The 25,438-nt window shown below is 42.2% G+C and overlaps 1 protein-coding gene across 1 annotated transcript in view; it reads left to right on the plus strand.

Annotated features, from left to right (window-relative positions):
* The window catches only part of LOC132885941 (uncharacterized), a 450,234-nt gene that overhangs the window by 206,444 nt on the left and 218,352 nt on the right, over nucleotides 1-25,438 (plus strand). The window contains exons 21-22 of the mRNA XM_060920476.1: nucleotides 14,654-14,689; nucleotides 18,993-19,238. Coding sequence (XP_060776459.1) covers nucleotides 14,654-14,689; nucleotides 18,993-19,238 — 282 coding nt within the window. The remainder of the gene's footprint in view (nucleotides 1-14,653; nucleotides 14,690-18,992; nucleotides 19,239-25,438) is intronic.

Consider the following 25,438-nt stretch of genomic DNA (forward strand, 5'->3'; position numbering starts at 1 on the left):
GTCCATGTTTCATTCTGAGCTGGAGTCTGATCCAATTACAGTGCACTTTCATGTGTTTTTGGGGGGAGGGCTAAAGGGAGGGGGTGGGATTTTTCAGTTGGATACTTTCAAAATCTGGTTTCTCAAAAATGACCTACCCTAGCTTTAAATAGCAAGTCAATAAGGTTAGCTGGCTCGTCTTATGTACTGGGCATGATCATGCAAATAATAGTAGGTACTATTAGTAGTTTCAAGTATGAACTGTGAACTGAGAGCACACAGTGTTAATGAGGAAATTACTTTAAATTCTCTAAGAACACATTTTCCCCTATTGAACTTCTCTGTATATTTGTTCATTAGTCCGACTGCACTATTGTTCCAGAGGAGCCCAGAATTCCTAGCTGTGACCCCACCTGTATCTGCATGATTTAATACACTGTGCTACTGTCACTTGATTGGATGATGGATAATTGCATGAATAAGCAGGTTTTCATAACTCAGACATTCCAAGTCTCCCGGAAGTTCCAGGAGTCTCCCGCATATTGATAGCGGCTCCCTGATGCCCGCACATTACATACAATCTCACGGAATCTAGAGCAAGTGAGCAAGCTTCATCCCAAACCTTTCGACCAGTCAGTCAGTGCATAGAGCATGAAGAAGAGTAACAGCTGCTCCAGCCATTTTCTGGAACCCAGGAAATTAATACATGGTACAAATCATCGTTTGTTTGTTTTTGGGTGTTCAGCTTTCACAGTTGTGATAAAGCAGTGTCTCTTTGTAAATGTTATCTTTGTAAGCTCACTTGTTAGGCACAAGGCTAAATAATGGCAATAAATTACTTTCATTTTACAGTGCTGGAGCGGCAGGAGCAGGTGTCGCGCAACAGGCAGGAATTTGTTCGGATACACCTCCAAAACCAAGTCGCTCATAAAACTACAACCTTTTCTAGTTCGAACAGAGCCAGTTAGGACCATATACACCCTTTCTATTTTGTGCTACAATGTTAAGTAGAGGTGTGTGTTGGGGGTTAATGCGCAATTACTGTTATTTTTATTTATTTATTTAATTTTTTACTAAAATCATCATAGGCGGCACGGTGGTGTAGTGGTTAGCGCTGTCGCCTCACAGCAAGAAGGTCCGGGTTCAAGCCCCGTGGCCGGCGAGGGCCTTTCTGTGCGGAGTTTGCATGTTCTCCCCGTGTCCGCATGGGTTTCCTCCGGGTGCTCCGGTTTCCCCCACAGTCCAAAGACATGCAGGTTAGGTTAACTGGTGACTCTAAATTGACCGTAGGTGTGAATGTGAATGGTTGTCTGTGTCTATGTGTCAGCCCTGTGATGACCTGGCGACTTGTCCAGGGTGTACCCCGCCTTTCGCCCGTAGTCAGCTGGGATAGGCTCCAGCTTGCCTGCGACCCTGTAGAACAGGATAAAGCGGCTAGAGATAATGAAATGAGATGAGATGAGATCATGAGATGAGACGCACCGCCTAGTGTCCAGTGTTAGAAATTGCCAGTCATACACACCACCTAGTGCCCACTGTTAGGTAAAGAAATAAAACAAAAGAGGCTGGCTATGATAAGAAAATTCTTCAACCCAGAAACAGATGGGAGCTCCGCTTTTAGGCAGTGCGTAAATCGATATATTACTTTGTTTTGAGTGGCTTTATTGCCATTAAACAAATACAGTTTAAAACAAATGTCTGCTTTGAAGCACTTTTTTCCCTTTTCCCTTATTTCTCCAGGACTACATTACGCACAATGCATTGTTGTTAAAGCAGCTCCCCTACATTTTACAACACAGTGCAGGTGGAAGATAATGACATTACCCAACATGGCATTTGTTACAAATGAAATGAATGAATACACAAACAAATTATGCTCCGAGTTCAAACTGCAGTGCTCTAAATATTTAGATCGATTATACAACATATTGCCTCACAGATTTCAGATTATATAAAATATCTACATGGATTTCCTTTTCAGGAAATTTCTGAGGAAACTTGCCTTTCTCCTTCATGGTCCTGCCTTCAGATGAAGAGATTTGGTGCCATTTGGAGATGTTTTCGCCTGTGTTTGGAGAAACTTACACAGAATTTAGGAGTTGAACAGAACTCCATCAAATTTGAGATTCAGATGGACAAGTACTTTGGGCATCCCAAAGAGCTGAAATGTGACGGTCACCATTTACTTAAAAAAAAAATAAAAATCTTATGATACACTGTAGATCCTTAAAGCTCAGAGTGTCCACTCAGAATCACTACTGTGGAGTGTGACATGACAAATATATTCAATACTGAACCCAGGCACTCCAAAACAGGCAGAAATCCCATTTACTGGCCTCTGGTTAAACCCATTACAGTCTGAAGGAGGTCAGGATTAAAATTATACTACAGTTACCACTAGAGGGAGTCAAAGGCAATTTATTTTCACTTTTCAATCACTGGCCACCACATACTGAGTTACTGTAGCCTTCCTGTCAGTGTGATCCAGTCTGGTCATTCACCTCTGACCTCTCTCACAACAAGGTGTTTCTTTTTGTCTTTTTCTTTGTGTAATCTATACACACTGCTGTGTGTGAAAATCCGAGGACATTCTGAAGTACAAGTTACTGCATGAGTTAATGCTTTGTGTTGCTGCCACATGATTGGCTGATTGGATAACTGCATGAATGAGCAGGTGCAGAGGTGTTCCTAATAAAGTGGACAGTGTGAATATGATGAACACTTAATATTTTGCCTATTTACAGCACTGCTATTCAGAGTGTTATTCTTGAGTACAAATTATTTTAATTCTGGCAAAATGAAACAATGGATTTTACAGTGTGAGCCTTAAAACAGGCTTAATGTCAAATAATGGGACAGGAGCAACCATGTCTGTGTCAACTAAAATATAAAACTGATGTACATACACCCTCTCTCTCTCTGTCACAGGAAGTGGTAAGGCTTTAACACACACCACTGCTCTGTCAGTCAGTCAGTCATTAGAGTTACAGGATGGCGCTTAGTCCACTCCCTGTGATGCTCTGTGAGTAAATGTTCTCTTTGTGTCTTCATTAGAGTGAGTGGTGGGGTATAAAGTTCTTCATCTGCAGTATAAATGTCCTGAGTGATGAGTTTATTGTGTCATTAGGACATTGTGTGTACTTCAGCATGACTGCTCAGGTGGATCAGTGTATCCATATCTCTTATGAGAAGGGTTTAGTTTGATTTGTAACGACTCTCAGATCAACGATGATAGATCAACAGGTAAGAGTACAAGTAGAGCAAGTTTAATACACAGGGTTTAAATAATCTCATGAGTGTAAATGAGTCTGTATTGTTGGAATCTGTTCCTGATCTTCTATGTCCTGCTGTCATCTGCTGCTCAGTGACAACCTCTCATGATCATTTGATCTGCTCAAAGAAAATAACTGGATGGTGTTTGTACTTTCATCAGTGGAAGTCATGGTTGTGATGAACTGAAATGTCTTTAGCTGCTGTGGTGAGACTCTGGTGGTCTTTCTTGTGCACAGAAAGGTTTTAACAAAACCATGTTAGCATTAACTAGACTTTCTGATAAAATGCCGTAGAATTAAATGCCTAGTTTCCAGATAAAATGCCGTAGAATTAAATGCCTAGTTTCCTTTTTAGGGATGCAGTGCTGCTGCACTGCAACCTATTGTTCTTCTACGTGTTTCTTCTTCCGCTTTCATCTTCCATACACATTTTGATTCGTAATAACTCAATAACCGTACGTCACACACAGACCAGCAATATATCAAAATGTGCGGCTCGATCGGACTCGGTGTGCTATTACTTTGTTCATCAAAATGTGATTTTTTTCGTGACATAGTCGCGAAAAAAAATCACCCAAAATTTCCCATTCATTTCTATGGAATGATTTGAAAAGCTACACATATTTATAGCTACCCCTAGAACGGTCTGGCACAAAGGTGTGAAATTTTGCACACTGATTCTTGACAACCTCAGGGTTCTTCTCAGCAAGTTTCAAGTCACCACCTTAAACTCTCTAGCGCCACCAACAGCTCAAAATCACAGGTACATTTCTGCTTGTAACTTTTGAACCGTTCATCCGATTTTCAAAAACTTGGTATTCCTGGAATCCTTCGGCCAAGCCGAATCCAGCGCATCCTATGACGTCATTTTCAACCCGGAAAGTTTTCCCGCCATTTTGAATTTTGTGAAAATCAATTAAAATGCTTCTCCTCCCTCAATTTTTGACCAATTTCTCCCAAACTTGGTACTTGCCAACTTTGGACTAAGCTGCACAAAATACATTCCCGGATTTTAGAATTTCATAAGCGTTTGGCCGTGGCAGACAATCAAAATTGGCTGCACAGACGCGAAACAGGAAGTGTGCTCATATCTCGGCCGCGCTTTGGCGTATCTTAACAGACCTTGGTGGCATTATGCCCCACCCCTCCACGAAGGCCTACAAAAAAAGTGCAACAAGTTGGCCGCTAGGGGGCGCTACAGCTGGGAAAAGTGTCCTTTAGCTCATATCTTGACGTCATATTCTGGAAAAGTTCTGCAATTTTGCACACTGCTTCTTGACAAACTCAAGGTTCTTCTCAGCAAGTTTCGAGTCACCACCTTAAACTCTCTAGCGCCACCAACAGCTCAAATTCGCAGGTCCAAAAAACCCCATCTTCTGTACAAATTTTGATTCATAATAACTCAATAACCGTACGTCGCACACAGACAAGCAATATATCAAAATGTGTGGCTCGATCGGACTCGGTGTGCTATTACTTTGTTCATTATTCTATGATTTTTTCACGACATGGTCGCGAAAAAATCGTCCAAAATTTCCCATTCATTTCTCTGGAATTAATTGAAAAACAACGCACTTTTTCAAACCTCCGCTGCTCTGGCATGCTTTTGCCTAGAGACATGATTCAAACTCTAAAATGTAGGAAAACTTCTCCTCTGTGGATCTGGGTTTCGACTTTTCTGCTAGGTTCTACACTTTTGGATCAGTCCCGGCTCAAACGCTATGTGGGTTCCAGGAGAAAATCCGGCTTTATAATGGGTGTTTATTGCGTTACACACCAGTGGAGCTCGTTTAGTTAGGAGTATAGAGAGCTTGAAAAAAATAGCTCAAACTTTCTCGCTTAAACTGTGTTTTCAGCCACAAATTTCACTCTACAGACATGATTTTCTCAAAAGTAGTAGTCACACTTGTCCTGATTCACAGAATGTGTCTACCTAACCGATAGGATTTACAGTTTTTGAATGAGATGCCTCAAAGTAATGAGAGGACAGCAAGTCTGCCTCATTGACTCCCATTATAAACCTGGCAAAAAAGTCACTCATTTTTAACTCGCTCTAGTGTCCTCATTTTTCACACTAGTGACAAAGAAATTAGATCTATGTGTTCAGGAGACCATTGTAGCGCTCACTGTGAAAGAATTTTGTGAATAGCTGCTTTCGGTTTCGAGTTATTTGTCGTTGTTCGAGGCCTGCGCCTGAGCAAAATACAGCAGAAAACTGACAAGATCTTGTGTGACTCAGCGCTCCTGCTCAGGCCCGTCGCCATGCCGACTGGGGCCAGTGAGGGAGCAGAGAGCACCGGCGCTTTAAGGGGGGGCTTCGGGGGGCTCAAGCCCCTGGGTCACAGCCAATCAGGGGCCTCGTAAAGGGGCCTTGTAATATTAATAAAATAATAAACTGTCGGAATCGTGGGCCTCCATTAATGTACGGATAGAAATAAGGTCAGAAATTAATGAGCACACAGTAGCCTGCTGTAAGAGACATGGTGGATGTGGTTTGCAAAACGAACACCCACAACTGTACCAGAATAAAATGTAACAAAATGTAACATCACGCACGAAAGCGCGCCAAAGACTGCAGACTACAGACTACTGAGACACAAATTTAGAGGCTTTGAAAGATGAAGTGTTCACATGTTAGCGGGGCGCATAAAAGGAAAAAAAGAGAGAGATGCAGGTAATGATAGAATCGTTGCCTAAAGTCACAGACTTTTTTAAGGTAAGGATCACCAATCTGTTCAGAATATCAGCTACTTATCAGTTATCAGCCGTACCAGCAGCTAGGCTATGTGTAGCTAGGCTAGATATGCTATGAGGTAACGGATAGCATATTATTACATTAAGATAGCTACTGTTTTTTACGTTTGCCACTGTCCATGGTGTTTACGTTTCATGTGGCCGCTGAGCCAAGTACCTTGACTTGCAGTGAATGTTTGTTTTCATGCCGCCAAGCTATTTTTATGTATTTTATTTTTTAAAAGGACTTGTCTGTAGGTGTGTGTTTTATGTTTACAACACATAGGTCTACATTATAGCGCACGCGTGCTTGTGTGGTTATCTCTGGCCATGCCCCCACGTGAAAGTTACGCAGTATCACTGTCCTGTCCGTGGTAATAATCAGAACTGGCTCTGTAATGATAACGCGCGCATTCTTCTCTCCCTCTGTGGTCGGATGTGTTGAGCGATGTGAGCGTGGGCCTTGCGCAGCTACGCTGAGCCAAACGTAACCTATCGTAGGCTTCTAGGCTAATTACGCGCTTACACTGTAAATGCTTGACACGTATTGCAAATAAAATAAGTGTTTTCTTGGCCAACGGTAAGGCTAGGGTTGACAGGTAGCCTATGAGGGGCCTCAAAAAACCCAGTAGCCCCTGGGCCACGGGTGTTGATAAAGTGCCCCTGGCAGAGAGGGGAGGGGCTGCTGTCTCAAGCACACACATAATCACAGCATTGTAGCATGAGGTTATTTATTTTTACTAAAATCATCATATCTCTGCAACCATAAAATATATTTTTTTCAAAATTCCAAAGCCTATGATCTTCTTGCGGTGTCCCTTTACAGAGAGCTGATTTTCAGGTGAACTGAACCTGTTTGAAATTTTAAGGTCAAGTCCCTACAATAATCACGGGATTAGCACGAAGGAATAAGCCATTACAAGATTAATTTATAATTTATCACTCTGTGATCAACTTCCCTGTATATTTCTGAATCTTGTCATTGCCTTTTTGTCCACTGAAAAAACATGGTCCAGTGTCTTATTTCCTCTTGTGTGGCAGGTAACATGTTGATGCAGTCTGGGAAGTACTGTCTTCAAGTTGGAGTGATTAAAAGTCACCCGCAAAAATAAAGGCAGCCTCTGAGTGCATTTCCTGCTGTTTGCTAATGGCTGCATGCAATTCTCCCATTGCAAGCTTAGCATTAGCGTCTGGTGGTGTGTATATACAGCAGTAACTATAACTGATGTGAGTTCTCTTGGGAGATAAAAAGGTCTACATTTAACCATGAGAAACTCCGCGTTAGCTGAGCAGTGTCTCTCGACAACAACAGAGTTTGTACACCAAGCTCTATTTATATAAATGCACAAACCTCCACCTCTGGTTTTGCCAGAGCCATCTACACTCGAAATGAATGGACACGCCATCTTGTTATCTCTCTCAACTAACTCATCGGGTTTTTCTGTTTTTATAGGCTCTGAAAGAGATTCTCTCACAACATGAGCCAAATGTCCGCTGTTCAATTAATACTGTATCTTCAGGTACTATTAACACATCATATCCATCTTCCATCAAATATGTGATTTTCCGATGTGAAAATTAGCACTCTCCAGTCACAAGACAAAGCAATTCTACAGAGATGCGAGAGCATTCTTTGTCAGAATCTTTCAAAAAATAAAGGAAAAATTCCCAGTGAGAGATCAAATCTTGATGAATCTGTTAGTGCTCAATCCTGAGAACCATGATGATGTGAAACCAGAGCAGATTTTGATTTTGGCAGAAAGATTTCCAAATGTAATGAAGGCAGATGCCAGAGAACAGCTCCACAGAAGTCCTGGATTATGTGTCATCTAACCTGGAAGCACTGGCGCCAAATTATAAGAATTTACCAGTTGATGAGTGCTAGGGGAAGCTATCCAAAGTCACATCTGTGAGCTCAGGGCTGTTGAGATTCAGGGAGCTCTATCAGCTGATGAAGCTGCTATTGGTGCTGCCAAATTCTAACTGTGACGGGGAAAGGGCATTCAGCATGGTGCGTCACATCAAGACAGAATTTAGGGGTCAGATGTCTCACCAAATACTTGTTAATCTTGCAAGACATCAGATTCAGGGCGGCACGGTGGTGTAGTGGTTAGCGCTGTCGCCTCACAGCAAGAAGGTCCGGGTTCGAGCCCCATGGCCGGCGAGGGCCTTTCTGTGCGGAGTTTGCATGTTCTCCCCGTGTCCGCGTGGGTTTCCTCCGGGTGCTCTGGTTTCCCCCACAGTCCAAAGACATGCAGGTTAGGTTAACTGGTGACTCTAAATTGACCATAGGTGTGAATGTGAGTGTGAATGGTTGTCTGTGTCTATGTGTCGGCCCTGTGATGACCTGGCGACTTGTCCAGGGTGTACCCCGCCTTTCGCTCGTAGTCAGCTGGGATAGGCTCCAGCTTGCCTGCGACCCTGTAGAACAGGATAAAGTGACTAGAGATAATGAGATGAGATGAGACATCAGATTCACATGTTTATTGACAAAGAGTGCTATGAGGTGGAGGTGTCTGGAAAGTTGCTCAAATCTGCAAAGCAAGCAGCCTCTAAATACAATGAAAGCTTGCAAAAGGAACAGGCATAGAACAGAGGAAAGGAAAGAGCCCTTTAGGCCTAGGCCTACATGTACAATTACATTCATTGTCATTCATGCAATTCATTCATTGTTCTGTTATATTCATCTGTGTTTTGGTATCTAAGTAAAGGAATGTTCTGTGGTGAAATTATCTATCTATCTATCTATCTATCTATCTATCTATCTATCTATCTATCTATCTATCTATCTATCTATCTATCTATCTATCTATCTATCTATCTATCTATCTATCTATCTATCTATCTATCTATCTATCTATCTATCTATCTATCTATCTATCTATCTATCTATCTATCTATCTATCCTGGTCATCCTTCCTTATTTATGGAGGGCGGGGTGTCCAGATTCACCCTTTTCCACCAAATCAGTTCCAGGGCTGGTTCGGGGCCAGTGCTTAGTTTGGAACCGGGTTTTCTGTTTCTACTGACAAAGAACTGGCTCTGGGGCCAGAAAAACCGGTTCCAGGCTAGCACCAACTCTTTGCTGGGCCAGAGGAAAGAACCGCTTACGTCAGCGGCGGGGTGGAGTTGTTAAGACCAACAACAATAACAAGACTGTGAAAGGTCGCCATTTTTAAGCAACGAGATATCATGGATGCAGTAAAGCAGCAGTGGTCTGTGGAAGAGACAATCTGTCTCCTAGCGATATGGTCCACAGATGAAGTCCAGGCGAAACTGGAGGGTGCTACGCTGACCAAGCCAGTATTACACCAAATACAAAAAGAGATGGCTGCGGCGGGGTACGAACGTACTCTTGAGCAGATCAGCAACAAATTAAAGAAGCTGAAGAAAGACTACAGGGACCAAAAAAAGGACCTCAGTCGAAGCGGCAACGGGCAGCCGAGGAAGAACACCTTCGATATTCTGGACTCGGTCCTCAGCGATAGACCGGCAAATAACGCCACTGGAGCCTTAAATTCAGCGACGGCGATGCTGGAGGCGATGGTGCCGCAATCAGAGCCTGATAAGTTTCTTTTCAAACATTTTTGCCTTGCATAAAGTTTTAGTTACTTCAGTTAATGTTTGTTTGTATAATGTTATAATGAAATCTGACGCAGAGTTTCATTCACTAGTTCATTTTTGTAACTGTGAACTTAGTTCCAAATTTTTCATTATGAACTACGGTATGAACTGAACTAGCTCATTTTAAAATTTGTGAACTGAACTTTGAAATAGTTTATGTAGAAAGTGAACTTTCCCAACACTGGCTGTTTTTATGTGGTTTATAGAGTTGTCCACCATCAGGGACGAGGACCTGATGTCCCCACGCCACTGCAGCTCTCCTGCATCATCCAGCAGCTCAGGACAATTGTAGCAGACCAGACCTGGTAAGTTGTTGTGCTGAGTATCCAGTAGTCTGTCTCACTGGATACTATGCAAACATGGATATATATCTAATAGTGTGACTTTATAATATAAATACATGCTGTAATAAGTGATCAGTCATTCATATAAAATCCCCTACCAACCGTAAACAGTTAACTAATGCTCTTATTGCTGAGCTGACATGTTTCTTATATTGTATTGCTGAACCTGTGTTAATCTACTTATGACTTAATAAAAACTTTTAAACTCATTATTCTGTTCTTGTACACAGCTAAGAGGAAGCGAGACAGCAACACTGAGCTCCTGGAATACCTTGAGCGGGCGGACAAGAAGTTCCTGCAGCACAGCAAGGAAATGAACGGGGTATAATGGGGCACATAGTGTCTGTAATGGAGGCGCAAGCCAGAAAATAATCACGCCACTTTTCTTGTTTTGCACCTTTGCACTGTTCACGTCACTTTATGTTGTGTTTCTATGCACTATGTAAATAAATGTTTTTTCTAAAGAGACATGTCTGCTTGTATATGTTTTCACTAGTGATGTAAAATTATTTTAACTGTGTAATAAGTACAAGTAAAGCTGGTTAGAGCTTGTGAAAACAAGTAATGAAAGAACTCAACAAGCTACCTTTTTCAGTCACTTTATTTACAAATAAATGACTCATTTCTATGAACTTCTCGAACTGAACAATTAAACAACATTGACATGAAGTAAATAGCAAAATAACCAAACAAATTACTCGTTCCCTCTGTTAAAGTAGGCCATTAAAGCGGCTCTACTGTCAGCCCCTTCTTGACTGCCATGTTCAGGTGATGCCTGAAGAGGAGGCTGGATGTTGGCATGTCTGTCTTGGTGCTCCTCAGTGAAATTGTCGCCATGTTCCTCACAGATGTTACGAAGGACACAGCAGGTCAGCGCCATTTTCTTGCACAGTTCCAGCTTGCAGTCATTTCTTTTTAGTAGGCACCTCCACCATCCTTTCAGTCTCCCAAATGCCATTTCCACAACTGATCGTGCACTGCTGAGTCTGTAATTGTAGGTGTGTTGTTCAGGGGTCAATCTGCCAGTGTCAGAAAAGGGTTTCATCAGCCAGTTCTGCATGGGGTAGGCTGGATCACCTATCAGGTAATGTCCAACCTCACAGCCAGAGATGGTCACTTTGCTTTGACCTAGAAATTCCCTGTCACTTAGGACTTCCCACAAATGTGACTGTTTTAGGACTCTTGCGTCATGCACACTCCCTGGAAAGCCAACACACACATCCCAGAAAAAATCCTCTGCCCTCTACAACTGCTTGCAGAACAACTGAATGCCATCCCTTCCGGTTGTAGTAGTCTCAGGGATACTGTTCTGGTGCTATAATGGGAATGTGGCTTCCATCTATTGCACCAACACACTGTGGCACTCTCTAACGACTCTGAAAGAGAGCAGCCATTTCCACTAACCTCTCAGCATCAGGGCATGTAATGTGGGCAGGGAGCAGCACCTTGATGACTGTGTTACAGAAATTCTGAACGCAATTAAAGACGGTGCTCATGCCTACTCCAAAAAGATGGCTGATGGTCCTGTATTCACCGCCAGTGGCCAGCTTCCAGATGGCAATAGCCACCCGCTTCTGGTTTGGGGGACACAAATGGTAATTTGTGTTCCTTCTCCCCAAGACATGCCTCACCCGACTGCAGATATACTCAAATGACTCTCGGGACACACGGAAATTCTGCACGAACTGGTGAGAGGTGAAATCAGGGACAATTGTGTCCCACCTGTAGCGAGATCTTGGGTGTGCCCAGACAACATGGGATCTCCGCCTTGCCATCAGTCGCAAGATTACCTGTAAAGAGAAAAATCTCATCTCATCTCATTATCTCTAGCCGCTTCATCCTTCCACAGGGTCGCAGGCAAGCTGGAGCCCACCCCAGCTGACCACGGGCGAAAGGCGGGGCACACCCTGGACAAGTTGCCAGGTCATCACAGGGCTGACACATAGACACAGACAACCATTCACACTCACATCTACGGTCAATTTAGAGTCACCAGTTAACCTAACCTGCATGTCTTTGGACTGTGGGGGAAACCGGAGCACCTGGAGGAAACCCACGCGGACACGGGGAGAACATGCAAACTCCACACAGAAAGGCCCTCGCCGGCCCCGGGGCTCGAACCCAGGACCTTCTTGCTGTGAGGCGACAGCGCTAACCACTACACCACCGTGCCGCCCAAAGAGAAAAATGTATAGGTAAATAAACATGTTGTGTGGAGAGTCATCAATACTCAAACAAATATTCATCATGGTACTTAACCCTTGTGCCTCTTTTTCCCCTTAGATTAGAGTGGGATGTGTATTGAGAAATAAATGTGCATGTGTGAGTGTTGGAAACGTAAGTGTTACATTTACTTGTGGAGTTAATGTACAGCACATTTGCCATCCTTTATATTCTATTGACCTTATTATATTTCTATATGTATGAACACAGTCAAAATAATAAAGAAAATTAACAACTGACAAGCCAAAAATATCCTTAGTGAGGCATAAGGGTTAAAGAAACGAGGTTAAACATAAATCATTCACTTGTATTTCCATGCAGTTTGTTTACATTCACTTCAGTCAGTTAAGTTCATTAAGCATCCTCATATCTACTGCTGTGGTAGATATGAGCGGCGACTTAAAAATCGCCAGTAATATGTTTGTGAATTTGTGATGATTCCAGCAGGGACATAACACCGGCTAACGTTAGCTCATAACAAAGGCTGACATAACCATCTCACATTCAGTGTAAGTAAGAGTCAAAACGTTATTAGGTTATTACCTGTCTCCTAGAACGTAATCACCATCCAATCAAAACCTGTCGATCAACACAAACACATTGGATCTGCCGTTTTCTGATCCCAATGAAGCACCGTAAAGCCAGAAGCAGCAGCTGTACAAACGTGAAGTCATCCGTTGTTGTTGTTGCTGCTTCTTCTTCTCCGTGGTGTTGTTGCTTCGATGTTCGCGCCAAGGTTTATGCAAACACAGCGACGAAACTGACATACAGTGACGTAATGACGTGGCTCCCCTTAGCACCCCGAGCTATGGAAAAGCAAACTGGTTCTCAGCTGGCTTGCAAGTTGAACGAGTTGTGAACCCGCAGCAGCACTGGCCCCAAACCAGCCCTAGAACTGATTTGGTGGAAAAGGGGCATCAGTAAGGAGCTTAATATATGGCACATTGTAATTATCATAGTTTATGGGTTGGGGGCAGCCAAGTCCCCAAGCCAGGGTGTCAGCTATGAATCTGAGTGAATTGAGTGAATTCGGGTATTGTTCATCTCCAAAAGGCCACCCCAAAATCCACCAGAATGCAGGAAATCACATCAACCAAATCCAAAATTTTCTGGGCGGGGGGTGTCCCTGAAATGAATTTTGGCAGGTTGGGATGTCTGTAAAGTGTTCGGTGAGTTTATGTATTACCTCCCTCTCACAAGTGATCTGTCTTAAACGTTTATGCTTAAACAGACACTCTTACTTTATTTCCACTTTTTCTTTCAGTTGAATTGTTTTGATATTTACTACTCTATTTATAAACCAACACAGAAGAACAATAATAATACACACATGAATTGGGCTTCTGAGAAACTACGTACAGAAATAAATATCTTTCACACTTGGATAGCCTGGCATGGTGGTGTAGTGGTTAGCACTATCGCCTCACAGCAAGAAGGTTCTGGGTTCGAGCCCAATGGCTGATGGGGGCTTTTCTGTGTGGAGTTTGCATGTTCTGTCTGTGTGGGTTTCCTCCGGGTGCTCCGGTTTCCCCTACAGTCCAAAAACATCTAGGTTTTGAATAATTTATGAATGTTATTATGTTTGAATGTGTACCCCACCTCTCACCCATAGTCAGCTGGGATAGGCTCCAGCTTGCCCGCGACCCTGCACTGTATAAGCAACTACAGATAATGGATGGATGGATTGACTTAGATGCCCACATAATTTTGAAACTAACATTCATAAATATCCCAGCAATGCTTTGAAAATTAAACACTAAACTCAAAGGAGCTTGAAGTTGGATGAAAGTTGAGCAACCTAGAAATTGTAGCTTGTAAAGCTTTAAGCTTCTCTTGATTTAATGCAGTGGAGTCTCTACTGTGTGCTCTTTTTTGTATGTGAGAGTTTGAGAAAAACAAAAAGTATTGAAGATTTTTCTGGAAAGAGGAAAGAAGAGCAGATACAGTGCCTGTACACACTAAAAGAGAAGTTAAAGATCTGGGATACACTCATCCTCTCTTTCTTTCCTTGTAGTGTGATTGAAAGCGAGAAACCACAGGAAGTGTTGAGACTTGAACACACACCACACCTCATTCAGTCAGTCATTAGAGTTACAGAATGGAGCTCAGTCCACTCCCGGTGATGCTCTGTGAGTAAATGTTCTCTTTGTGTCTTCATTAGAGTGAGTGGTGGGGTATAAAGTTCTCCATCTGCAGTCTGAATGTCCTGAGTGATGAGTTTGTGTCATTAAGACATGGGTTTATGTCCCAGTGCCGAGATTATCACACTTTTAATCATAATATTTGCTTTAAATAAAGCAATTTTCATGAAATAAAGGCATTAATGAGCAGAATATTGACTTTTGTATTTCTTACAGCTGGTAGTTTAGATTTTCTGAATAAGATTGAATCTTTTGTGTCTACATTGTGCTGTTTCCATGAACATACTGAATAATTTTCAGATTTACGTCATGTTTTCTGTTTCTGTTACCTTTTTAGTGCTGGTCTCACTGATACCAGTGGCCCATGTTCAAGGTGATTTATACTGTATACACTTGATCCTTTATATTGTGTAAATTTCTTCTTTCTAATGGGGCTATAAAGGTTGTGTAGAATTTGTTACTCGTTGTTTAATAACCATTCAGAAGAATTATGTTCATTTCAGATAAATAATGGTAATAAAATAAGAAAACAATGACCAACAAAAATTCTGATGGGAATACATAGTTTTACATGAGTTTCACTGTGATTCTTTAATTTGACATAAAAATCCCTTTAGAGATGCATCAATACTGGAACTAAAAATGCTCCAGTATGAACAGACAAAGCCAGGTGATCCCATGTGACATGAGCTTAGTGTATGCTGTTGCATTAATGAACAGACGACACAAAATAACAATGATGTGGACGTACTTCACAAACTATGATCCCAGCAAAACCAGTGACTGTATATATGGGTTGTCATAGTAACAGGGATTCAAAAGTAAAGCCTTCTCGTGGCTGGCTGCAGTACAGTTGTAACCCCGCCCATTTCTATGTTACTCTATGGGAAAAGTGTCAAACTTCCATTTTAAGTTACATCTCACCCCAATTATTTTCAGCAACAGTGCTGTCATTTTTATAAATGGACCCTGAGATCGACCTCAAAATCTTCTCATGATCAATGAATTTTATTGGTGTTATTTGGTGATAAAACAGGGTGTGGTTGATGAGCTGATTGACAGTTTTGGACATGACAATCGAGCCTCATGAACACACATTCACTTTCCAACACACACCTGAATCTCTTTACAGTTCTGCAGCAAAGTCATGTCCTGTTCTGCTGTAAACTCTTCTAACAGACCCTCAGCAGGAAATTCTCTGCAGTTTTTCAGTATGTTGCTCATTCTGATGTCTAAGCGAGCTTATTGTACTGACATTATAACTAGCAAACATGAGTGAATGAAGCGATGGGATAAACCAAGGCAGATAACACGCGCAAAAATTCAAAGGAATTTTTTTTTTTATTGACTGTATGATCTTAGCAAACACTCAAAGTAACTTGGGAAGGTCAAAAGTTCTGATTTGTGTACCAGCCATCAGGATTTTCTAGATTAGTAAATACTTTTGAATATAAGGTCTGAATTTTAGATTTGAGACGCAGCTCATGACAATAATAACGACAGCAGAGGAAAGTTCCCTGAAAGACAGAATGCATCAGTGTGTTTAGTGATTTTTATGCACGGTGACATTAAACATTTTACAGTTTGACTTGGAAACTTGACAGAGATTTTTTGGCTCTTGTATCTTGTGTAAGTTGTTTTTAAATGTTCTGGATGTACGTAAGATACACAGTGAGTGTGCTGCTGCTTCTGAAGGTCTCATCTCATTATCTCTAGCTGCTTTATCCTGTTCTACAGGGTCGCAGGCAAGCTGGAGCCTATCCCAGCTGACTACGGGCGAAAGGCGGGGTACACCCTGGACAAGTCACCAGGTCATCACAGGGCTGACACATAGACACAGACAACCATTCACACTCACATTCACACCTACGGTCAATTTAGAGTCACCAGTTAACCTTACCTGCATGTCTTTGGACTGTGGGGGAAACCGGAGCACCCGGAGGAAACCCACGTGGACACGGGGAGAACATGCAAACTCCGCACAGAAAGGCCCTCGCCGGCCCCGGGGCTCGAACCCGGACCTTCTTGCTGTGAGGCGACAGCGCTAACCACTACACCACCGTGCCGCCACTTCTGAAGGTACAAAGTATAAACCAGAGCCCTCTGCTTCACATCAGGCCAAGTCACACCACACCAGAGTTTTTTATTTTTTCTATAACAGCACTTCTGACTTGCCTGGTAAGTCAGGACAGGGAATATTTCTGTGGTTTTTACTCAGATATGTTACACATGAACATGTTACTGATGTAATAAAATGTTTCAATGTTACAGTCGGTCTAAATTCTAAACCTGGATATTTTTTAAAGTATTGGGTGGTTAAAGCTTGCAGGTGCAGAAAATTCATAATGTCCATTTGCCCCCCCCCCCCCCCCCCAAATTTGTCAACATTTGGTTCAATACTAACAAGGTAACAAATTTTATTGTGTGTATCAAGAGGTGCCAAAACTATTTACTCATACTCAGTCTGTAAAAATGGCATTGATGCATCTCTAGTTTATGTCTAATTAAATAATTCATAGTGTTGTTTAAAATGACTCTTTCCACCTCTGCACACTTGGGAATTACTTTAGTATATTTTAACAAATCATTATTATTATTATTATTATTATTATTATTGTAACAGAGTATGTTACATTATCTTTATTTTGTTTGTATTTTGTTTTATACAGCAGTCTCACATAACATTTTGTTAAGGGCCTTGAGGAAATTGGTTCCGTGCTCTGATGGCTGTTGTAGCCGTCCCCGCTACTGGAGAAACGCTGGGGTCCTTGACGTGGTGAAGATGGGAGTGAGCTGGGGTAGCGTCGTCCCCTTTGGTCTGGGGATTGATGGCGGTGAGAAGCCATGCCTTGGTGACCCAGCATAATGTTGATATCTCTGCGGTGATGCATGCGGAAAGAAGCGTGAAGCTGCTCTTCCCCGCTGATGAAGGGACCATTCTGGTGAGCGCTGGCGCTGCCTGAAGTCCTCATGCCTGGATGGTGAAGACTTGCGTCGTTTTAAGTCGGTCACCGCCAACCTCAAGGTCTGGACTTCCACTGACAGTTGTTTGATGGCTGATAATACATCAGGGGTTTGGTCTGAGGATGCTGCTGCTTTGGTGGACACCCTTGCTGTGAGGTGTGCAATTGGTTGTGAGCTGGTGTTAGAACTTGAAATAGTGGTGGCTGCATTCTGTGGTTGTGCAAGCCGAAGTGCTTCTTGTGCTCGCTCCCACTTACACGCCACTGCTAGGGCCTCCTCCAACGTGGTAGCCCCATGTTCGTGGCACTTCACTTGCAAAACTGGGTCTAGTCCAGCAATAAATCATCAGAACTGCTCCATAGTTATAGCCGGCTTTCCATAATTTGGAAACGCTTCAAAAACTAGCCTAGTTATATCTGCAGCAAAAACTTCAAGCGGCTCCTTCGGCATGCGCTGCCGGGCATTCACAAAAGTCTGAAGATGTTGCAAAAACTGCTTGCCGCCAAAAACATCAGTCAGTCGGGAAACACACGCATCATAGTCCTTCTGTGTGGCGGGTGGCAGTGATAACCTGTATGCTAAGGCATCGCCACTTAGCCTAGTTGGCAAAATGGTAGCTAAATCCTGTTGCTGAGATGCAGGACACGCTCGTACAGCGAGCTCTAATCTGGCTTTCCACAGAGAAAAACTTTCTTTGTCCTTACTGTCACCGTGGGCAGCACGGTGCTGTAGTGGTTAGCACAGTTGCCTTACAGCAAGAAGGTTCCGGGTTCAAACCCAGTGGCCGGTGAGGGCCTTTCTGTGTGGAGTTTGCATGTTCTCCCCGTGTCGGTGTGGGTTTCCCCCACAGTCCAAAGACATACAGTTAGGTTAATGTGGGGCGGCCTTGGGTTGAAGTGCCCTTGAGCAAGGTACTGCACCCTGGGCCCTGTGTGTGGCTGCCCACTGCTCTGAGTGTGTGTGCATGTGTTCACTTCTTCAGATGGGTTAAATGCAGAGGATGAATTTCACTGTGTATGAAGTGTGTATGTGACAAATAAAAAGGTTTTTTTTATTGAATTACATTGGTCCCCAGCAGTAGACTCACCCAGCCTAACATTAGCAGCGTCCTTGCTCCTATTTGCTTCAGCTGTAGATGCATTTTGTGGGGCAAACAGCACAACTTCCTCATCGGAGCTCATGTTTCGTCGCCTGAGATCGGAAGACTAGCAGCTGATAAACGTTGTGACTTGCATAAGCACTCAGTGATTAGCAATATTCATCCAAAATGCACTCACTGTCAAACTCAGCTAGCCCCAGTAACTTAGCCCACTGCTCGGTCGAAAAAACCCACGAATCTTCCAATAACAACGAAAACACCGCTGACACCAGTCTGTAACCCTAAAAGTTGGCGCAAGTGCGTGGAAACTCCCGTCCTCCTTACCGGGGCGTGGAATAAACGGGCTACAGGTGGTTTAAAGAAATTCAGTTTATTGCAGACCGAACACTTACATACAACTTCTTCACTCCTCTCACGTCTTTTTCTCCTCTCTCCCCATGTTCCTCTTTTCTCCTCCCCATGGTCACTTTCCCCCCGGAACCAATTTCCTCAAGGCCCTTAACAAAATGTTATGTGAGACTGCTGTACAAATCAAAATACAAACAAAATAAAGATAATGTAATATACTCTGTTTTTATTATTATTATCATTATTATTATTATTATTATTGCAGGGAGAGTTAAAGCTGTGGTGTCCATTCAGCCTGATGCACATGTGTTCATTGGAGAGGATGTTACTCTCAGATGTGACACACAGGGAGGAGGAGACACTCAGTGGCCATATGGACTCTACAAAGACGGAATATATATAACCTCAAAGGAGTTAAATATCAGGTCTGTTGGTGACTCTGTCGGTGGTTCCTACACCTGCAGAGGACAGGATTCAGAGATCAGTGATGCTGTTACACTGACTGTATCAGGTCAGTCTGTGGGGGTTTTGTTTTAATTTAATATGTTTCCATTATTTTTTAGGGTTCAGATTTTGAGCTGTCAGTAACTGAGTCCCTGTTTGTTTAGTTTGTCTCGTCGGCACCAATTTCCTTCTTAATATATTTATTTATTTTTCTTTCCCAAATTCTAACAGAAAGCGAGAGCGCCCGAAAGGGGAAACCGAGCCGAGCCGCCATTTTGAATCCTCATTCACGGCTGTAATGCAAATGGCTTCCTCCTCGGTATACAAGTGCACTTCCATGGCAGGAAAAACACTACATTCTGCCGCCTATGTAGTGCCCTATTTATACAAATAGGAGTCATTCAGGATTCAGCCATGTTTTTGCTCGACCAAAGTTATCCAGTATTATGACCTTTATATTGCATAAATAAAGCCATTTGGTGAAACTTTGAAAAAGAGATTGTACTGGTTTAAAGTTTTTACCGAACGTAATATTATGTATGAGGATAACATGGTCCAAAATGGGCCTCATTAACTAATGAGATCAAACTGTGAGCAAGTTAGAGGTTTTTAGCTTTCTGCTGAAATGTTTTATTTTATTTCTTCTTCCTCAGGGTAGTGAAACTCGCTCTCGCTGTGAACACTGTCGTTATCGCTATCCATGCTGTAAAATTAATGCTATTCTCCTGAGAAATGCTGCCAAACATTTAGGATACAGACCCGCTCGCCAGCCAATCAGAGCACAGGATTTGCACCGCGAAAAATATATAAATGTTTATGTTAGAAATATTTCTGAAAGCATTTAATGAGCACAGTGAATCTATTGCTTCTGTTGTGAAGTGAAAAGCAGCTCTGGCACCTTCATCATTTCATACCAACAGAAAAACCCAAAGCGACTGTGAGAGTGAATCCTCAGAGCTCCGTCTACACTGGAGACACCATCACTCTGAGCTGTGAGCTGCAGCAGGGGGCTGGATGGCAGTTTCTCTGGGTCAAATATAATCCGTATGTGAACATTGGAGCTACAGACACCAACACACTCGGAGTGACAGTTGATACTGCAGGAGAAACCGGGTATCGGTGTAGAGCACGCAGGCGGAACGCATGGGCAAACACAGACTACAACTACTACACAGACTACAACTACTACACAGACTACAGTGATGAAGTCAGGATTACAGTAAGAGGTACAGCATAAAATTTTCACTTTTTTCAACAGGTTTGAAGTTAGGAGGGGTGTGAATAAAAATATTGCATAATTATAGCAATTCCATGTTATTCTATAAAGTTTTAAATAATCCTGAAATAAGTTTTAAAAGGTAGGTGTTATTTGTGGTCAGTGAGGTCGAACAAGGCTCAGTAAAGTCAGTAAAACAGTTGAGTGTGTGTTTATCAGGGAGAGATTCACTCTCATATGTGAGATACAGACTGGTGGATACAGGTGATAAAACTTTTATTTCACAAAATATTATTATAATAAACCATTCAGTGATAATGAGAAGGATGAACACATTCCTAATCTCTTATAAAGGTGTTTATACCTGTATGGAAACAGAGAAGTGCAGAAATACTCACTATAACATTATTCCATGTAACTGTTGAATTCTGGATTCTGATTGGTCAAAAGGTGTTGATTAATTTTCTATAACAGCAGCTCTGACCGTGAACTCATTCTAATATGGTACTGTTTCTATAGTAACAGCTCTTTCAGAGGGACTTGTACGGTGGATGAGTCACATAATCTAAGCCCGATGATAGAGATTAAAAAGATGTAATTTAACAAAACAACAAAAAAAGTGTATAATTGGTATGGTGAAGTTTTCTGTCGGAAGATGTTTGTTTAACTTAAGGAAGGAGTCTCCAGTGTCAGCTCACTGTAACAGTCAGAGGTAAAACTGTAGCTTTAAGTTTCCTGACAAAGACAGAGGACGTGTAGAAAAGAACCGCTTCCAACGGTGAGTCAGTGAGTGCTGTCAGAGCTGAAATCTTCAGAGAGAGAGATGTGTGTTTATGTCTTCAGCTTCTCTTTTAGTGGATACAAGTCAGTCGCATGAGTGACGCATGGTCATTGTATGAGTGACGTGCCTCAGAAGTACTACATAAGTATTCCACACTTGCTATTTGTGCGGCCCGCAAGACAGAAGTACATCTCACTTTCTACCCCTATGTGTGGTGTGCACGCAGCGCACGTGACATGAGGGGCAGGACTCTGGGTATATACAGTTAGGTCCATATATATTTGGACACTGACACAAATTTTGTTTTTTTACCTGTTTACTGAAACATATTCAGGTTATAGTTATATAATGGACAAAGTCCAGACTTTCAGCTTTCATTTGAGGGTATCCACATTAAAATTGGATGAAGGGTTTAGGAGTTTCAGCTCCTTAACATGTGCCACCCTGTTTTAAAGGTCCCATGGCATGGTGGTTTGTTGATGCTTTAAACGGGCTCGTGGAGGTTTCCGGATGTTATATCCGCAGCCTTTCTTGAAATGAACCCTCGGCACGTAGATATAGCCTCCTGGGAGAAAGCCCCATTTCAGCGCTTTTCCCAGTGCATCGTTTTGCTAATGAGAAGCAGGAGGCGGGGAAGGGTAGAGGATGGGGGTGGGTCTTATCATTAATATTCATGACATGTAAACGTGTTACCTCTGATTGGCGAACAGCACTGTGACGCTACCTCCAGTGGGTCAGAACAAGCGGATGTGGGTGTCTTACTATGGCGAGAGAGAAGGAACAAACTGCGAAGGGAAAAATACCGCGTGCTGACGTCATTAAGGTGCGACGCGAGGAAATAAAATAAATTCAACAAATGTTTGGGTTTTTACTGAACAATCAAACAAATAAAATGAACGAGTGACTTAAAAAAAGAATGTGGGTGTCTTTGTAAAAACTGTTTTGATTGGCTATTATAACAGAGCATGCTGCATGCTTTTTGGTTTTGTAGCGCAGAGTACCTGGCTAACTGCAGGGAGCGGTTAGCTGCACAGCTAATGTAGCTATTGCAAGGCTAACGTGGCACCGATTTTAAAACACGGCAAAATGACTTAACAGTTATACACTTACTTGTTCGGTGTTTGTGGCTGATGCGGCAGGGATGCTTGGTACTGACCCAGGCTTCAGTGACAGTTGATGTGCAAAACCTGCCCTGTACTGTCCCAAATTGTGGAAACATTCATCAGGAAAATGCTTCCGACAAACATACACCGTCTTAGGTAGACTCGACGGCATATTATTGAAGTAAATAAAATTAAGCCGCTGCGTCTTCAGGGGCTCTCCCGTCGGCAGTAAAAACAGACTCCTTTCTGTGTTGTCACATCCATGTACAGCGCAACTTCCATGTTTGGTGGCAACTTTTGAGCTGGGCGGGCAATCCATACAGGGTCATTCCATGTCAATTCACACACCCTCCCCAGTGACACCTCTTCAATTTGCCTGATATTTATTTTATTAGTGCCTTATGATGTCAAATGAAAGAATCCAAAGATTCTTCCCCTTTTCTTGAAAAAAAAAAAAACCTGATGAGTCTAGGTTTAACTTCCAGATGAGATGTCAGAACAAATGTAGTAAAGCAACCAGGACAATTACAAGGTATAAACCCTTTCCTGGCTGTTTCACGATGCTGTTTTTTTTTTTTACATTTGACACCTTTCCCTGTATCCAACCAAACTCTGACCACTATACACTTAATAGTTAAACGCGTCTTTCAAACAGGAAAGGGAAAGATGCAAACAAGGGGATGATCCCACCATAGATTAAAATCACTATATGGGTGTGGTTTTACTACCTTAAACATGAATAGGCAGTCAAAACAACAGTTGACCTACTTTCCGGACTTAAGATTTTTCAGAAAATATGCAAAAATAGTACCATATACAAATACTTAGTTTATATTGAAGGAGTTGGATAATCAAAGTTTTTATTGGCTTAAAAGTTTGATAAAAGGTGTCTGTTGATAGGGATAAACGTTCATTCCAGTCATCATGTGCCCACATGGCCAACTAATGGCCTGAAGTAGGGCGTACCAAATGGTAATTTGTCCCGAAGCCATATTTGGGGCCCTCCTGTACCCCCACCAAAGCTCTGAGTGCCCTGAAACTCTAAGTACACAGTAGAGTTCCCAAATATGATGATAAATCAGTTGAAACCCCATCAACATAAAAACTTTCCAAGATATGGACCCCAAAAATGTCAAAAAAATTGTCATTAAAAAATCCACTTTTAAGGGGTTAATATCTCTAAAGTTAGTAAACTTGTGCTATTTTTAGGTGCAGAATCTGATAGACAGGGCCAGAATACATAGATATAGCAATTTACAGGTCTATATTCCCCTTAGAACAAAAAATATGGGCCTCCAAAAATGCTTGCAAATTAAGTGCGCAATTCCCGGACCCCAAAAGTGGGCATGGCACCCAAACTTTGAAGGGCCATAACTCAAAAAACTTTTGAGCTAGGAAGCTAAAATTTTGGATTCTTTCATTTGACATCATAAGGCACTAAGAAAATAAAAATAAGGCAAATTGAAGAGGTGTCACTGGGGAGGTTTTGGGCATTTGTGTGAATTGACATGGAATGACCCTACAGTGGGTGGGAATCCAGAGGGGGGGGCATGGGGATCATCTCCCTTGCTGACGTCGGCAAGGGAAGAGCTTCTCAACGCGCCGTTTTGATGCGCCATTCTCAAATATTGGGCATAGTTTGGTTTACACATTATGAAATTTCTAGCCACTGGGGTGACTTAAGAAGGTCAGAGGAACTCATTTTAACATTAAAAAACCTCAAAAAGTGAAAATTTCATGCCATGGGACCTTTAAAGGGACCAAAAGTAATTGGATAATTGACTCAAAGGTTATTTCATGGGCAGGTGTGGGCAATTCCTTCGTTATGTCATTCTCAATTAAGCAGATAAAAGGCCTGGAGTTGATTTGAGGTGTGGTGCTTGCATTTGGAAGATTTTGCTGTGAAGAAAACATGCGGTCAAAGGAGCTCTCCATGCAGGTGAAACAAGCCATCCTTAAGCTGCGAAAACAGAAAAAACCCATCCGAGAAATTGCGACAATTTTAGGAGTGGCAAAATCTACAGTTTGGTACATCCTGAGAAAGAAAGCAAGCACTGGTGAACTCATCAATGCAAAAAGACCTGGACGCCCACAGAAGACAACAGTGGTGGATGATCGCAGAATAATTTCCATAAAATTTTGTTTCCAAAATTAATGCTGAACATTTAAGTGGTTTTCACACAGTGCCTATTGTGTTACTTAGTGTATGCATTAGGAATTATTCAATCTTAACATTACTAACATTTGAAAGATAAAAAACACACACCCTACTTGTCTTAGCTATGCGATACAAATTGTTTTATTTGTACTCTTAGAAAACGTTCACAGAAAAAAGATGACATTTCAAAAATTTCCATTATTTGAACCAATAAAATCCAATGCATTCCTGGGATTTTCATACAAAACCAAACTAATGGACTTGGCAGTGTGATGCCACTTGGAGCCTGCTGTGGAAATTAGTGAAACTAAAGTGTTGATGGTGCTTACACTATAGCCAGTGTTCATAAATGTACCAGCTCATGGACCAGGTCACTGCTGCCAGGCTGAAACTGAGCTTGGTTTAAATAATGGAAATTTGTCAGACTTTGCAGTGCAAAACTGAACAGAAACAGGCCAGAGAAGAAAGAGAGACAAGGAACAATAATCTTACTACACTGGATAATGAAGATAACCAGCAAGAACACAGATATGAGCTGAGGTCTGGTGTTCAACTTTCCTCCTGACACTGATAAATGTTGAAGTCGTTCAGTTAAACGATGATGATTTTCTGTACTTTCAGGCAACACTTTGTCATTATATACTGCTTTTGATATGAATAACTGACATAAAAATTCCATAGGGGCAAGACTCTGGGTATATACAGTATATTGGGGAGGAACCAAGGAACCAATCATGTAGCATTGTAGAAGGGAAGAAGACCACCTCATTTGCTGTTTTTATTTACCATGCAAATGTCAAATAATAAAACGTAAGGGAATAACGCATTTTATTACATTGTAAAAAATCCCAACTAAATAGCCCAACAGTTTGGGCATTGAAACACACTTTGACTCCGAGCTGCTGTCCGGCTCCTACTCCTGCTGAGTGGTGGGACGGGGTGTCGGGATGTCCTTGTCCTCATCACTGAGCATGGCACAATGGCCTGACAGCGATGATGGGATTGCAGT

This window comes from Neoarius graeffei, chromosome 1, assembly GCF_027579695.1.
Source record: "Neoarius graeffei isolate fNeoGra1 chromosome 1, fNeoGra1.pri, whole genome shotgun sequence".
In the NCBI taxonomy this organism is placed as follows: Eukaryota; Metazoa; Chordata; class Actinopteri; order Siluriformes; family Ariidae; genus Neoarius; species Neoarius graeffei.